This window comes from Artemia franciscana, chromosome 16 (assembly GCF_032884065.1).
Source record: "Artemia franciscana chromosome 16, ASM3288406v1, whole genome shotgun sequence".
NCBI lineage: Eukaryota > Metazoa > Arthropoda > Branchiopoda > Anostraca > Artemiidae > Artemia > Artemia franciscana.
Window position 1 is genome coordinate 28,624,228 of NC_088878.1, and position 14,171 is coordinate 28,638,398.

Consider the following 14,171-nt stretch of genomic DNA (forward strand, 5'->3'; position numbering starts at 1 on the left):
ATTTGCAAATAGAAGGGCAGAGTGGTCTGTGTGTCTACAAATTTAGCACAGTGAACTGTAAAACCGATCCAAAACAGAGAGCCGAAAATTAAAGTCAGTGCTTCGGTATCCGGCTCGGGGATCTATGAATTTAAATTCGGGCAAAATTCGGGCTAATTTCGGGCTAATTTCGGTACCCGACAAATTTGAAGCTTTGTCGAGTGATAGCCATGAGAGGAAAATTTTCAAGTAATTTAACCCGTAGTCAACCTGCGTGTGTTCCCCAGCGAGAACCTCCAACAGGTACGACTCTAGTTTGGCATTTGTGAAGGGACACACATGCACGGAAAGGTGTAGCATAAATGGCAGACAGTAACAACGGCAATCAAAGGGATAAAATTAACCCTTGACTGGGCTGCCCACTTAATTCAACAATCTGTCTTGGCTTTTTTCTACAATTGGCCATGAAAATACAATTGGCCGATAAAATACCAATGGTGTCCTTACTTTTAAAATCCATTTTGCTGGGAAAAGACACTTTATAGTATATATGGAAAAAACAGGGAACAAAGATTTGTTTATGTATAGCCTCTATCCCCACCCCAGGATTCAAAAATGTAAAGCTTCAGATACACAAAAAATATACTAAAAGCTTCACAGTGAATGCTAAAACTAAAGTCTGTGCCTTGGTGTTTGAACCAAGGTACAATCAGAAGTCAGGGCAAAATCTTGTTAATTTGGGTACCCAAGAAATTCAAATCTATCTAAAATCAGGTATACAAAATGCTAATTTTTGGTGCTCAAGAAAATTAATAAAGTAACGTTGATAACACTATAAAATATGATTTATAAAATTATCAATAAATTACCGACAAATGTAGCAATGGGATCCTCATTTTCGAAACCAATTTGCTGGGAAAAGACACTGTAAAGTGTAGATGGAAGAAAGCAGGGAACAAACACTTGCTGATGCACAGTCTCTCCCTCCTCCCCCAGGACTCAAAAATATAAAATCATATGGATGAAATAAATATGTGTATTACAAAGTATCCGTGGTTGCTCTAATGAAAGGAAACTGCAGAAAAAACTTCCAAAAAGTCCCATCCTTCGGATTGATGACACCAATTGGGAGGAGGAAGAGAAAGGACACAATTTATTACTTTTCATATATTTTACTTTTTTTCGAAAATCTCAGACAAACCAATTCTATATTTAAAAAGTACCTTTTTCTGTATCTTTATCAAATGAAAATAACCTATTCCCCTACATTTTCATGAATTGGGGAAACTGCACGGAACCAATTGAAAAAAAATGTCAGAAGGAAACCTCAATTTAGTACATTAGCTGGGCTCCTAAAATTAGGAAATTACTTACCTTCCTTACCTTAGATCCTCCAGAGCCAGGGGTGGCTCATAGGGCGTCTACGAAACCTCGCCAGACATCTTGGAGCTGAGCTGCAGCTGTGACGTCCTCCCACTGTGGTTGAAGAGAAAACTCCGCAATTCTCAGGTCTTGGTCGTACTGTCGTCATAAGGTGTGTCTTGGTCGACCTCTTTTTCGCCTCCCCTCGGGACGCCAATCATATACTGTATTCGGGAGTCGATCCTCTGGCATACGGAGGACGTTGCCAAGGTATGTCCATCTCCTACGTTTCAGAAGGTCAGTAACTAATGGCTGACCGGTTCGTCGGCGAACTTCTATGTTGGTGACCTTTTCCTGTCACGATATGTTCAGGGTTCTCCTAAGGCACATGTTTTCAAAGGCTAGGACACGTTTCTCTAGCTGGGTGTTTAGTTTCCAGCATTCACTAGCATAGAGGAGGATGGACATCACATTGCTATTCAGGACGCGGAGCTTCAAGCGCATAGAGTATTTACTGCTGCGCCAGACTGGTTTCAACTTGCTAAAAGCCGATGTCGCTTGTCCAATTTTCCTCTTGGTTTCGTTGGCTATTTCACCATCGTATTCGATCCAGCTCCCGAGAAATTTAAATTCCTTGACCTGCTCAATAGTTTTATTTTTGCATTTTAATATGAGTGGGGAGTCAGATGTGGCCATACTCTTTGTTTTACTGACATTTACAGCGAGTCCCATTTTCTCGGCCTTTTTGTCTATGGCGTCGAGTAGCAGCTGCAGTCGCAGTTTCGCTTCTTCAAGAAGAACAACGTCATCTGCGAAGTCCAGATCAGAGATCTGTCGGATGCTAATCTTCACTCCAATGCCTGAAGACTGCCGTAGAATATAGTCCATTACAATGACAAATAAAAACGGGGATTGGACACACCCTTGTTTGACACCAGACATTATCTTGAAGAAACGCGTGTCCCCATTTTCTGTGCGTACACAGCATTCACTATCCTCATGTAGTGCGATTATCATTTTGACTAGTTTATCAAGTAATATTTCAAAATCTTTCATAAAGTGTCTCGGTCAACAGAGACACTTTATAGCTTTAAATCTCAAAGAGCACGGACACCAGTAACAAATACCCAGTTTTTAGTAAGAACACAGTGGAAAGTACTGCTAGTTGTCTGTTTATCGACGTGGAAACAACATTCATTTCAGTCATAAATTAATGACAAATTAAGGACTTGGGTAAAAAAGAGCCTAGACTTTTCTTTAACTGTTTTGTCGAACTATTAGAATTGATGAACAATTCTATTAATAACCCAATCAAAATCTAACAATCATTGTATTTCCTCTAATAGCCTTCTAGAGCAAAATTGCTGTATAGAGATACCTTATTAATGTGGAAAAAGCGTTCATTTTAGCCCATTAAATTAGAATAACAAGCGAGAATTTAGGTGAAAAAAAAATCTAAATAGAGTAAACAATTTCTTTTCTACTAAAAATAGTGTTTTGTTACCTTCTGGTCTTTGAGTCAACATTCCATAAGCCTGCTCTCTTGTAACAACTTCTTGAAAAATAATACCTAAACTATAGATGTCACCAGATTGCGTGCCTTCTAGCCTCAAAGATTCGTTGCGCAGTAATTCTGGAGCAGTCCAGAGCAAATCTAAAAAAATTAAAGAATTATTAATATCTTATACTACATTAAATTTTGATTCGTTAAATTGTAAAAGGGATATATTTTTTAAACGAATTAATATTTACGCGTCGCCCTGGCACGTTTCCAGGGATGTATTTCAAGATAAAAAAATTGAACGGGGTGCATAAAACAAAAGCAAAAACAGGCAAATAGTAATAAACTTAATGAAAATAAGGGAGCCTTCATGGTGGATTCAGTAGTGAGAGTATTGTGGATTCCATGACGCCCATAGAGGTAAACCTGGAGCCATTCACCCTTCATGACATTATTACGTGAACCTGGGTATTTTGCAATGCTAAAGCGCACCTGTAAAAGTATATCACACCTACGTAATGGGGAATGCTTTCTAAGAGAGGCAGGTGCATGTTACGTAACAGGGAATGTTTTCAAAACGAACCATTTGTTAATTACTTAATAGGGCTTCTTTACCTCAGGATTTCATTGATTTTTATGTAATATGGTTTGCTTGTTGCATAATAGAGAGTGTTTTTTCTTAAGACACCTACGAGGGGCATGGTTTGTTTACTTCAGGATTTCTTTGGATGTTATAATTAAGAACCTACTACGGATAGGAAAAAACCATCAGGAGCTCCCTCAAGTAAGGACACTGTCCTAATTCTTCACCACCCAATATTTTCAAACTTTACCTCCATTTTGTGTCAGAAAACACGGGATTTTGCCGCCATTTTCTATGAGTAGAACCGCTAGAGAGACTAGATCAATTGATTTTCCTAGGAACAAGGGCTTGCTGGTAAACATAGGGTTTACCGCTATTTCCTGGAAACAGAAAAGTCACGTGATCCGATATTCTTTTGGTGGCAACCGAGTCATTTTGTTTTGTCCCTGGGGGGAGAGGATATACAAACGGGTACTAGAATGGAATTCACATCAATCACGCATAAGACTCCGAACATTATGGATTTAAAAAATGGATATGTCTCAAAGAGACACCAACACGTAAGCTTCTTTCTATATATCCCCTCCCCTACCAAAACAATATGGGCATACTGAAATATGAGCTCATATAACTCCCTATATTAGATACAGAAGTAAAAGCTTAACCCCCCACCCCTCACAAAATTTTTAGTGGAGGTACAATACCCTTATTCTTATCACTAAATTCATGTCCCCATACCAAAGCGCAGTTTTCCATTATTGGTTAAATATTTTAACAGCTCCCAATTTCCAACCACCTGCCTCTTATTTGGGCTAGACCTTAATTACCGTGTGCACCTGTCATTTTGTCATGTGGTTAAATATTTGCACGAAAAAAACCGGTGTTACACTAAGGAATATTGCTTCATTCTTGGCGGCCTGTAAATTTGAATGTTCTGATATTACGAGCGTTTCGTAACTTAAAAATGTTTTCCTGATCGATTTGGCGATTTATAGTTAAACTTAACCTACCGTTCTTGAGGAGGGGTAAGCTAAATTCTAACTACTTCCATTTTAATTTATCAACATAAGTTATTATTGCTACATATCCGTGAATAAGGGGCACATATTTTTCTTTGCTTTTGTTTATTATAGAGGGAATAAAAACGCAAAGAAAATATTTACAATCTGTGATACTCATTATTGAAAAGTTTTTTGTTAAATACTACATTGTTTCCCGTATTCACTAGATAATTCACCTTCACTTAGCTAAATTATATGATTCTATGTTTGGCTAATTGAGTTCTTTACTTTTCTTTAAAAAAGTTTCTTTTATCCTCGAAAGCCGTGAAAACTATGGTTTCTAACATCGATATAGAAAGGCTTCGGGTGAAAGGAGTTAAATTTAAGTGGGGGTATGTTGAAACTAGATTCAAGTTACTTTGAAATAAAAAAAATATTTTTTATTATAAAAATTTTGATTATATGCTTAGGACAGGAGCAGCTATGTGTGAGCAACTAAAAGCTCAAGAACGATTTATGTGTGAACAATTTTTTTCCTTTACTATATTATAGAAAGAATAAAAATGCAAAAGAAAATATTAACGGTCTGTAATATTCGCTAATTCAAACTTTTCCTTAAAATCCCATTTTTTGGCTTACTCCTTTAAGAAAGTCCCTTTAAACCCTATTAAAGTTTAAATTCGCCGTAGAACAATGAGGCTATTTCCGAAGGCTAAGAAAAAATGAGATATATTTTAACCATATGTGTCCTTTTTATGAAAATCAATTTCTATTAATGATTAAATATGATGTATTTTTCTTAACACATGGGAAATTAAATTTCATTTCTTTTCAAGGAACATTCAGAACAATCCCCTCCTTTGGCAAAGAAGCTGAGAATTTTCCAAAGCGGTGAAAATGCAGCCCCATTGCTGAGTGAGAATGCCGGCCCATCAAGACCTGCGTCAGCCAACGAAGGCGAGAGTTCAACCATCTCTGTCCTAGAAAGCCAAGAGACGGGGGCGTCTGTGCCTCTACATTGCAAAAAAGCGGAGCCTTCACTCCCATCTATGCAAGGCAACATCGATAATACCAACCCTACGTAAGTAAAATTGTTGATATTCTTTCATAAAGCTTATTTATTTTCAGTATGGGAAAATAATTAAGACATCGAGATAGCCCTTGTTCACTACCTCTGAGAGGAGGGTTTAATAACATTCTCCTATCCTAAAAATAATCGTTTCTTTTCAGCTTAATAAAGGCTTTGAGGGGCTTTTTGCCATGGTTTAACGCTAAAAACTAATTTTTATAAGAGGTAAACTTCTCAGACTATCAAAACATGGATGATATCTCCCATCTTTAAAAAGTAACACATTTCTTTTATTTTACTATTAAGGCCCTTTTCGATGGTTTTGAGGAAAGGTACCCTCGACCTCGTAAGAAAGAAATAAAAATAAGACGTTCTTTTCAGCCTAATAAAGGGCCGTGCCCCGATAGTTCTGAAGCTTTTGAGGAGCCACTGGTCCTCAGATTAATAAAATAATCTTTTCACAGCTTAAAATCATAAATGCTTAAAAGAAGTTAGATTTTTTATTATTTTTCCAGGCCGCCAATGATGATGTACTAGCATAGATTGACAATATGCTCACTGAACTGCTCGGAGCCCAAATATTGAGCACAACCTCCTCATTCGTATGTTTTTAGGACTCTTTTGAACATTCTAATACCTGAAAAGTAAGGGCGGCAGACTCTACACACATGTATGGGATAATTTCCGATATTTAACTCTTACATGGTAGTGCAGGGGCTATGGACCTGAAAAGTCTTTTGGGGGTCCATTTATGGTATACTCTCTGATCATTAAGCTTATAGTTGGTGGTCTGGTTTCAAAAAATCCGAAGGGTCACTTTACCCTCTAAATAAATTTTTGGACTAATATTGTATTCTTAAATTCTTTCATAGGATGAAATCGAAAGTGTTTGTATGCTAACAAGCTCTTTTTTTGGTTTCCATACCAACAAGTCCAGGGACCTGAAACCTCTATGAGGACATTGATTTGTTACTGGAGTTGGAAAAGGCCCCAGAAAATAGTGAACCTGACAGGGGGTCTAAAATGCGGGAGTGAACCCGGTTATTGTAGCTCTCCCTATGTTTGAATTAAATGTGTTAGCGTGGAATATTGGCCTCATTAAGGACTATGAATGGAATGGTTAACTACCACCTACCAAGGTTGAGAAAGTGCCCGACTCACAAAGTAATTGTGATGAGGGGAGAGCAGGACAAAGTGGAAGAGGTTCCCCCCTGTTTTACCTGAATTTTATTTTGCCGATAGCACTTTGGGCAGTATTCATGTTTTTAGAGCTGAGTTTGGGAACTCATTCAATACTCTTACAAGTGGTAGCATCCATATGGATCTGCTTGACATAGCACAAAAACTCTAGCTTACAAAAAGAAAGCAAAAGATTTAAAAAGAAAATAACTGGTTCAAGTGAATGGTAGTTCTTTTTCCATCTTACTACCGATAATCACATGACTGGTAAATACTGTTCTGTAGGCGGCTAAATCTTACAAATTTGATGAAAACTGAACTCGCTCTTTCACCAAAAGAGCACTTCGAAGATGATCTTGATAAATTTATTAACAATGCAACAATTGCCACTGATGAAAGTTTAATTTTGCTTCAAAATGCCCTTCGGCGTATCGACAAGTATGAACTTTATCGTGAAAGACCGCTCGAAGTAAATGTCATTGATCAACCTCCAAGTTCTGAAAGTTCTGAAATTTCAAAAGCACCAAAACAAGAAGAAGATTTATTTGAAGTTTCATCAAGTGTTGTAGACCGAAGGCATTAATCGTATCGTAAGCAAAATAAACGACTCTTAACCAATCTCGCTGAAAATGAACCTGTACAAATTGATGATAAAATGAATGAAGTTTTAATGCATGGCAAAAGTTACAATTTAATTTATTTGTTACCAAATTTAGTTGCGAATCATAAAAAGCTTGAATCTTTTGGTGGCCATTTGTATAAATTTTAAAAATTATCAAACTTGCCAAAAAGTCTTATTGGGAATAAAAATATTTTAAATCGATTAAGGGACTATGGAGAAAAATCAAAATATATATCATATCCGGATAGCACACCAAGTGAGGTTGATATTTGAAAGGTACTAGGGTGTATAGGAGTGCCGTTATTGATGTTAAAAGTAAAGATTACCATCTAGTAGTGTCTAAGGTTAATTTAAAGCTGAAATTTCGGAAGAGTAACTCCCTCCCGGGAAGTTATGATGTTGGTAGACTTCAGGATGAAAATTTGAGAAAAAAATTCCAGGAACAGTTGAGTACTAAACTTGAGGGTTTAAAATTTGACAATGTGGAAGATGGATGGAATAATTTCAGAAAAACAATTTGTGAAGTTGCTGATGGTGTCCTAGGGAAGAGTGCTAAGACAGCAACTAGGAATATTAGTGAAAAAGCTTTAGGTTTAATAGAGAGTAGAAGGGGTTTGTATAAGAATTATCTGAGCGATAGGTCGTATGAAAACAAAAGGAATGTAAAGAAAGTGGAGAAAGCATTAAAATATGAACTAAGGAGATGTGAAATGGAGGCGATGGATAAAATTGCTGAGGATCTGGAAGATGCAGCTAGACGGCATAATAGTAAAATATTATACTGGCATGTTAATAAATTGAAAGGGAGTAGCCGATCCGGACTAGTCCCAGTTAAAGATAGAAATGGGGTCACAATTAGTGATAAGGAAAAAGTTAAAGAAAGATGGGTGGAACATTTTGAGAATGTGCTAAACCGAGATACAGTTGCAGGAAAAGATATAGATGAAAATGAAAAAGTTTGTGATACCTTGGATGTGAAGGAAGATTTGTTTAGTGAGGAAGAATTAGCGACAGTACTAGAAGGATTAAAAAATAATAAGGCCCCAGGTGCTGATAGTATGATTAATGAGTTCCTTAAATATGGTGGCTCTGAGGTTAGGAATAAGCTACTGATGATTTTTGAAAAAGGGGAAGTACCCAATGATTTTAGGAAAACCTTAATTAAACCACTGTATAAGAAAGGTGACAAGAGTGAATGTCGGAATTATCGAGGCATTAGTCTGGTCTCTGTAGGTAGCAAATTACTGAGTAATATGATACTTTTTAGACTGAGACATGCTGTAGACAAAGTTTTAAGGGAAGAACAATGCGGTTTTAGAAAAGGTAGAGGATGTGTCGACCATGTTTTCACTCTTAGGTTAATAATTGAGAAGTCCCTTCGTTGTCAAACACCTTTGGTCCTTAGTTTTATCGATTATGAGCAAGCTTTCGATTCTGTTGATAGAACAGCGTTAACAAAGGTCTTATCGTTATATGGTATACCAGAAAAATACATTAAAGTGATTTGCGCTATGTACGAGAATAATACTGCTGCGGTTAAGGTAGGAAATGAGGTTAGCAACTGGTTTTGTATTAAATCAGGAGTTAAGCAGGGTTGTGTTCTATCCCCCTTTATATGGATCATTTTGATGGACTTCGTCTTAAGGAGCACAGGAAAGGCAATTGGAGACCATGGAATCAAATGGGGAGGAAGAACGCTCCTGGACTTAGATTATGCTGATGATTTAAGCATATTAGATGAAAGTGTGAGCAAAATGAATGAATTTTTAGAGGTTTTACGAGTTCAGGGTGCTAAAATAGGCTTGAAAATTAATGTTAAGAAGACTAAGTCACTAAGGTTAGGAATAAGTGAAGATGAACAGGTGACCTTAGGTAACGAAAAGATTGATCAGGTTGGGAGCTTCAGTTACCTTGGTAGTATTATTAGTAAAGATGGTGGGAGCAGTGAAGATGTTAAAAGTAGAATAGCTAAAGCTCAGGGTGTTTTTTCACAGTTAAAAAAAAGTTTGGAAGAATAGAAAGATAAACCTACAAACCAAGATTAGAATATTGGAAGCTACAGTGATGACAGTGGTCAAATATGGCTCTGAAGCATGGACACTCCGAAAAGCAGATGAAAATTTACTAGATGTTTTCCAGAGAAATTGCCTACGGATTGTTCTGGGTACCCGGCTGACTGACCGTATTTCAAACAGTAGGTTGTACGAAAAGTGTGGTTCAATCCCGCTTTCTGGGGCTATAATGAAAGAAAGGTTGAGATGGCTAGGCCACGTTCTACGGATGAAGGATGACAGATTACCGAAGATTGTCCTTTTTGGCCAACCGTCTGGGGCTACACGGAAAGCAGGTCGTCCTTGTCTGGGTTGGGAGGGTGTCATAAATAAGGATTTAAAGGAAATGGGAACTTCCTGGGAGGGTGTAAAGAGGGAGGCTTTAAATAGATTAGGTTGGAGGAGGAGCGTGCGTAGCTGTGTTGGCCTCAGGCGGCTTGGTGCTGCAGTGAGTTATTAGTAGTAGTAGTAGTAGTATCAGACAAAAGAGGATATCCACCACCGATAGTATACAAAAGGCTACTTAAAACCACATTTGCGTTCAAAATGGCTCAAGTTTTGAAATCTGTTTATGAAATTATTGGTGAAGCGGGAAGTTAAAGTTCTCCAACCGCACTTAATCGATTTGCTGGAGTTGAAAAAATCTGGTGATAGAATATTTACAGAGTGAACCCAGCTACACTTTTCAGCGAAATCATAGAGCTCTTGGTAATCATTATTAAAAAACTAAGGCGTTTTTCCATTGCATATATTACAAGCAGATCTTTTGACTCTAGACGAGATTCAAAGACGTCACAATACGCCCTACAAATATATTTTACTTGCAATCAGTATCTTTAGTTGCTACGCGTATGCCCTTCCATGACGTTCAAAGAGAGGCGATGAAGTCGTTAGAGCCCCTGAATTTATTTTTGAAGAATATTCATCCACATGTTATAGAGGTTTTATTGAAAATTCATACAATACACTATAATAAAACCTGCATTGGCTGAACGTTCGATAAGGACAATGTAAGTTTCAATCTCGAGATATTGTGCATCGAAAAATACTGCTGCTTTTATTAAAGATTTAGATAAAATTATTTTGATTTATAATCAACACCCTAATCGGTTTGTGTCCGATCTTACTTCCCTTAACATTAATCATAGTAACACTACACTTGACATTTTTCTTAAGCAATATTCCAATGAATGGGGCAAGTGAAGAATAAATTCAATGTTGGTAACACAGTTTGAATCAATCTAACAAGTAATATTTTTGAAAAGGGGAATTGCTTGTGGTCCACTGAATTTTTAAGGTGTCCAAATTCTTAGACATCAAACCTGTAACGTATCATCTACGTGATAGGAAAAATTACGAGATTCTGGCGGGTTCTTACGAGTATGAACTACAAAATTTTAAAAATGGAATGTATGAAATTGAAAAGATATTAAAGAGTCAAACTCGCAAGGGTAAAAGACAACTGCTTGTTTGTTTGCTAGGATGCAATTCGGATTTTTATTCTTGGATTACCGCTGAAGATATTTACAATGCCTAATGATTTTTATGTGAAACTAGTTGTTGGGGTGGCGCTTTGTGCCCCCCAAGCCCCCCCGTGAGCGTAAGTCGTTACGCGCCACATTGGTTACTTGCCATTGTAGTTGTGTCCCTGTATCCCACCTGTGAATATAGATAGGCATATATATATTTTTAACTACGTAAAACTTGCGAATATACAACATTCTTGGCTGTCCCATTGTCTGTGCACATAAATAGATTGTCAGGTTTACCGACTCTTGAACATGCAACATATAATTGTCCATGGGAAAAACAATCTGTATTCAGATCTATAACTCATTATTCTAATTATTGCCCTTGAGCTTTGTTGATGGTGATTGCTAATCGAACATTCCCTGTGTCCCCGTCGTCATTTATATATCCCCTGTACCCCCTGGCGTCCCCTTTGTAGTTGTTTCCCTTTGTCCCGGTCGTCATTTGTGTCCCGGTGTCCTAGTCTGTAATTTCTCCTTTGAGTGTCGCGGTCTTCATTTCTATTCCCTGTGTCCCGGTCGTCATTTGTGTTCCGGTGTCCCGGTCTGTAATTTTTCTTTGAGTGTCCTGGTCGTCATTTATATTCCCTGTGTCCCGGTCGTCATTTGTGTCCCGGTACTTTGTTGATGGTGATTGCCAATCGAACATTCCTTGTGTCCCGGTCGCTTTCTCTTTGAGTGTCCCGGTCGTCATTTATATTCCCTATGTCCCGGTGTCCCGGTCGTCATTTGTGTCCCGATGTCCTGGTTTGTAATTTTGTCAGTCGACAAACATGATGTCAGTCGACACACCAACATGACGTCACTCGACAGACACACAGACAACTTATCTTTATATATATAGATAGATTAATGTCCAATGTCTCTGATCCTCTCTATGATGATTTGAATAAAACAAGCAATTATTGGACCAAACTCTCTCCCTCTATCGAATTCGAGCGGAGGTTTGAAGTTGCTCTTGTTAACTGTATTCTTAAAAATACATATGATATTTTGAGAAAAGATCGTACATATGATTTAAAAGTACGACCCTTTGAATTCTCTGACGAATATTTGGTGGCAAATTTTGACTCTGACAATTACCCCTTTGCCATCATATTCCACTAGGAATTCAACAATATGCACGAGCTGTGTCGAGTTATCAGCAAAAAAATTGCAAGTTGAAAAAGGGTCCATTTCAGAATGGAACGATTTTTCTCAATGAGGATTTATGTAAAACCTGAGGTTTATTAAGTCAAAATAATTTAGTGACAAGGATCATGTTATCTATACAGAATATGCACCCGGCTTTTAATCCGAGAAATGTATATTTTCTTATGCATTTTTTATCGAGACATCGAGAGTCAGTAATACCAATGCCCCTCTTCTACGTATTCTTGGACTTAAAACCACTAATGACCACATTCGGCACTATAATATAAAGTATCTTCAATATATTCCAGTCAACACTTCGTATTTGGATCCAAGTGCATTGGTTGCTGATTTTGCAATAGCAAAAGATTTGGCTGAGATTGTATGTCATTTTTGACCCATTCAGTGAGATGGGTAATAGAAAACTACTTTTGTTGATTGCTATGCTGCTACTCTAAGACTACGACAATTGGATCATAGAATACGGTTACGGTCTCGGCAATTTGTTTTTTTAACCTGTTTCGCTCTGCTCTGCCCCTTACTAAAAAATATATTGCACTGGTTGCTTCAGATTTTGGATCCTCTAGACATCATGATCGGGGCTCTTGGATGTATTTTAAAGGACGCGTTTCACAAAATCTTAGGGCCGGTGCGCAGTCTCTCGGCGAGCGATTGAAATCACGAAAAACCAGAAAGGGTTTAAAAAGGGTGAGAAACACCTCATCACTCATTAGTCTCAACTCAGGCCAGAAGCGTATAACATCGTGTCATAGAAGAAAAAGAAACCAAGAGTAAAAATTGTTGGAAAGAAAAAGATATCTTCTCCTAGAAATAGAATATCTACCACATGAAGAATCTCATCCTTCAGTCAACTCATCTCTAAATCTTTTCAAGGCAGAAATTGTCGATACTAGCGTAAAACATGGTTACTATGAACAATTTAAGCGGCAGCAACCGCTCTCACAAAACATAGATTTTCAAATTTATACCTATGAAGATTATTTCATAGATTTGACTTCCAAATTCATAGACTCGAGCGTCATTGAAAAAAATATAACAATGAAAAACAAAGTGCAGCTGAGGGGTTATCATATAAAAATTGTGCTCTACACAATTCGTTTCGAAAAATCAGTGTCTGCATAAATGGACCGTTGGTGGGCCCGAGCACCAATTTTTCAAATTATGCAAGTTATATACAATTCATGTTGATGACTGAAATGTCCTATAAGCTATTGAGAGATTAGGTTTGTCTTTTGGATATGAATATAAAATGAACAGGGACAGTAGGAATATACTTTGAGGTTTGACAACTAAAGATTTGCACTTGGCTGGGAAAATAAATCATGATATATTTAATAAACCTCAATATTTGCCTTCTAATATTAAGATTGGTATAAAACTACATCTTGCTCTTTCCAATTTTATTTTGCAAAAAGTGCTTGGCACTGCACCCAATGCAACAGTCTCCCTTACCTCAAAAATACTTTCTGTATTAAAACAACGGGTTGTGAGTTCTGTTGCTTTGGGCATCAAAAAATTAAGAGCTAGTGGAAATAGTATCAAACAGCTCGTTCCTCACGAATTAATATCACGAATCAACGGTATATTTCTGTGGGTACACGTACCAACACCAATTCGTCATTTAAAAACAATGAAATTCCTTCTAAACTTGCTTTGGATTTTGTAGTGTAAGTACCAGTGCCGTTGGATCATGGAAAAAATCTCCACGCAAATTTGAAATGTTTTGCCTTTCCTCTCATGTATGTAAAGTAAATGGAGTTCAACTCTACAAACTATTCTTTGATAAATCCTACAGGCTCCTATACGAAAAGACAATGCAATCCCTAAATAGAGATTCACAATTATTTCAAAAGGGTATAACCGAAGAAATGTTTCCAAAAACCTCTGGTATCATTGTACTGGATTTGCTGGGGCACTCAGGATGTGACTAATGTCCGAAAGGGCATAGTACTCTTAGATTTTCTCTTTGCCGAATCATTGGAAGAAAGTATTGCACTTATCTCACTAAATCAATTTGAAACCTATTGGGAAATTACCCCTGATGGCAGTATTCTATTAGCTTTGGCACCATGAACACAAATCAAATAATCAATCTTATTCGATTTGGATCCCTACTTGTCCAAGTACAAATTCTGTTGCATAC

The 14,171-nt window shown here is 37.4% G+C and overlaps 1 protein-coding gene across 2 annotated transcripts in view; it reads right to left on the reverse strand.

Moving 5' to 3' along the window:
* Window positions 1-14,171, reverse strand: part of LOC136037312 (retinal guanylyl cyclase 2-like) — a 170,075-nt gene that overhangs the window by 5,781 nt on the left and 150,123 nt on the right. For both annotated transcript variants that reach the window (XM_065719976.1, XM_065719977.1), the window contains exon 12: window positions 2,846-2,995. In XM_065719976.1, coding sequence (XP_065576048.1) covers window positions 2,846-2,995 — 150 coding nt within the window. The remainder of the gene's footprint in view (window positions 1-2,845; window positions 2,996-14,171) is intronic.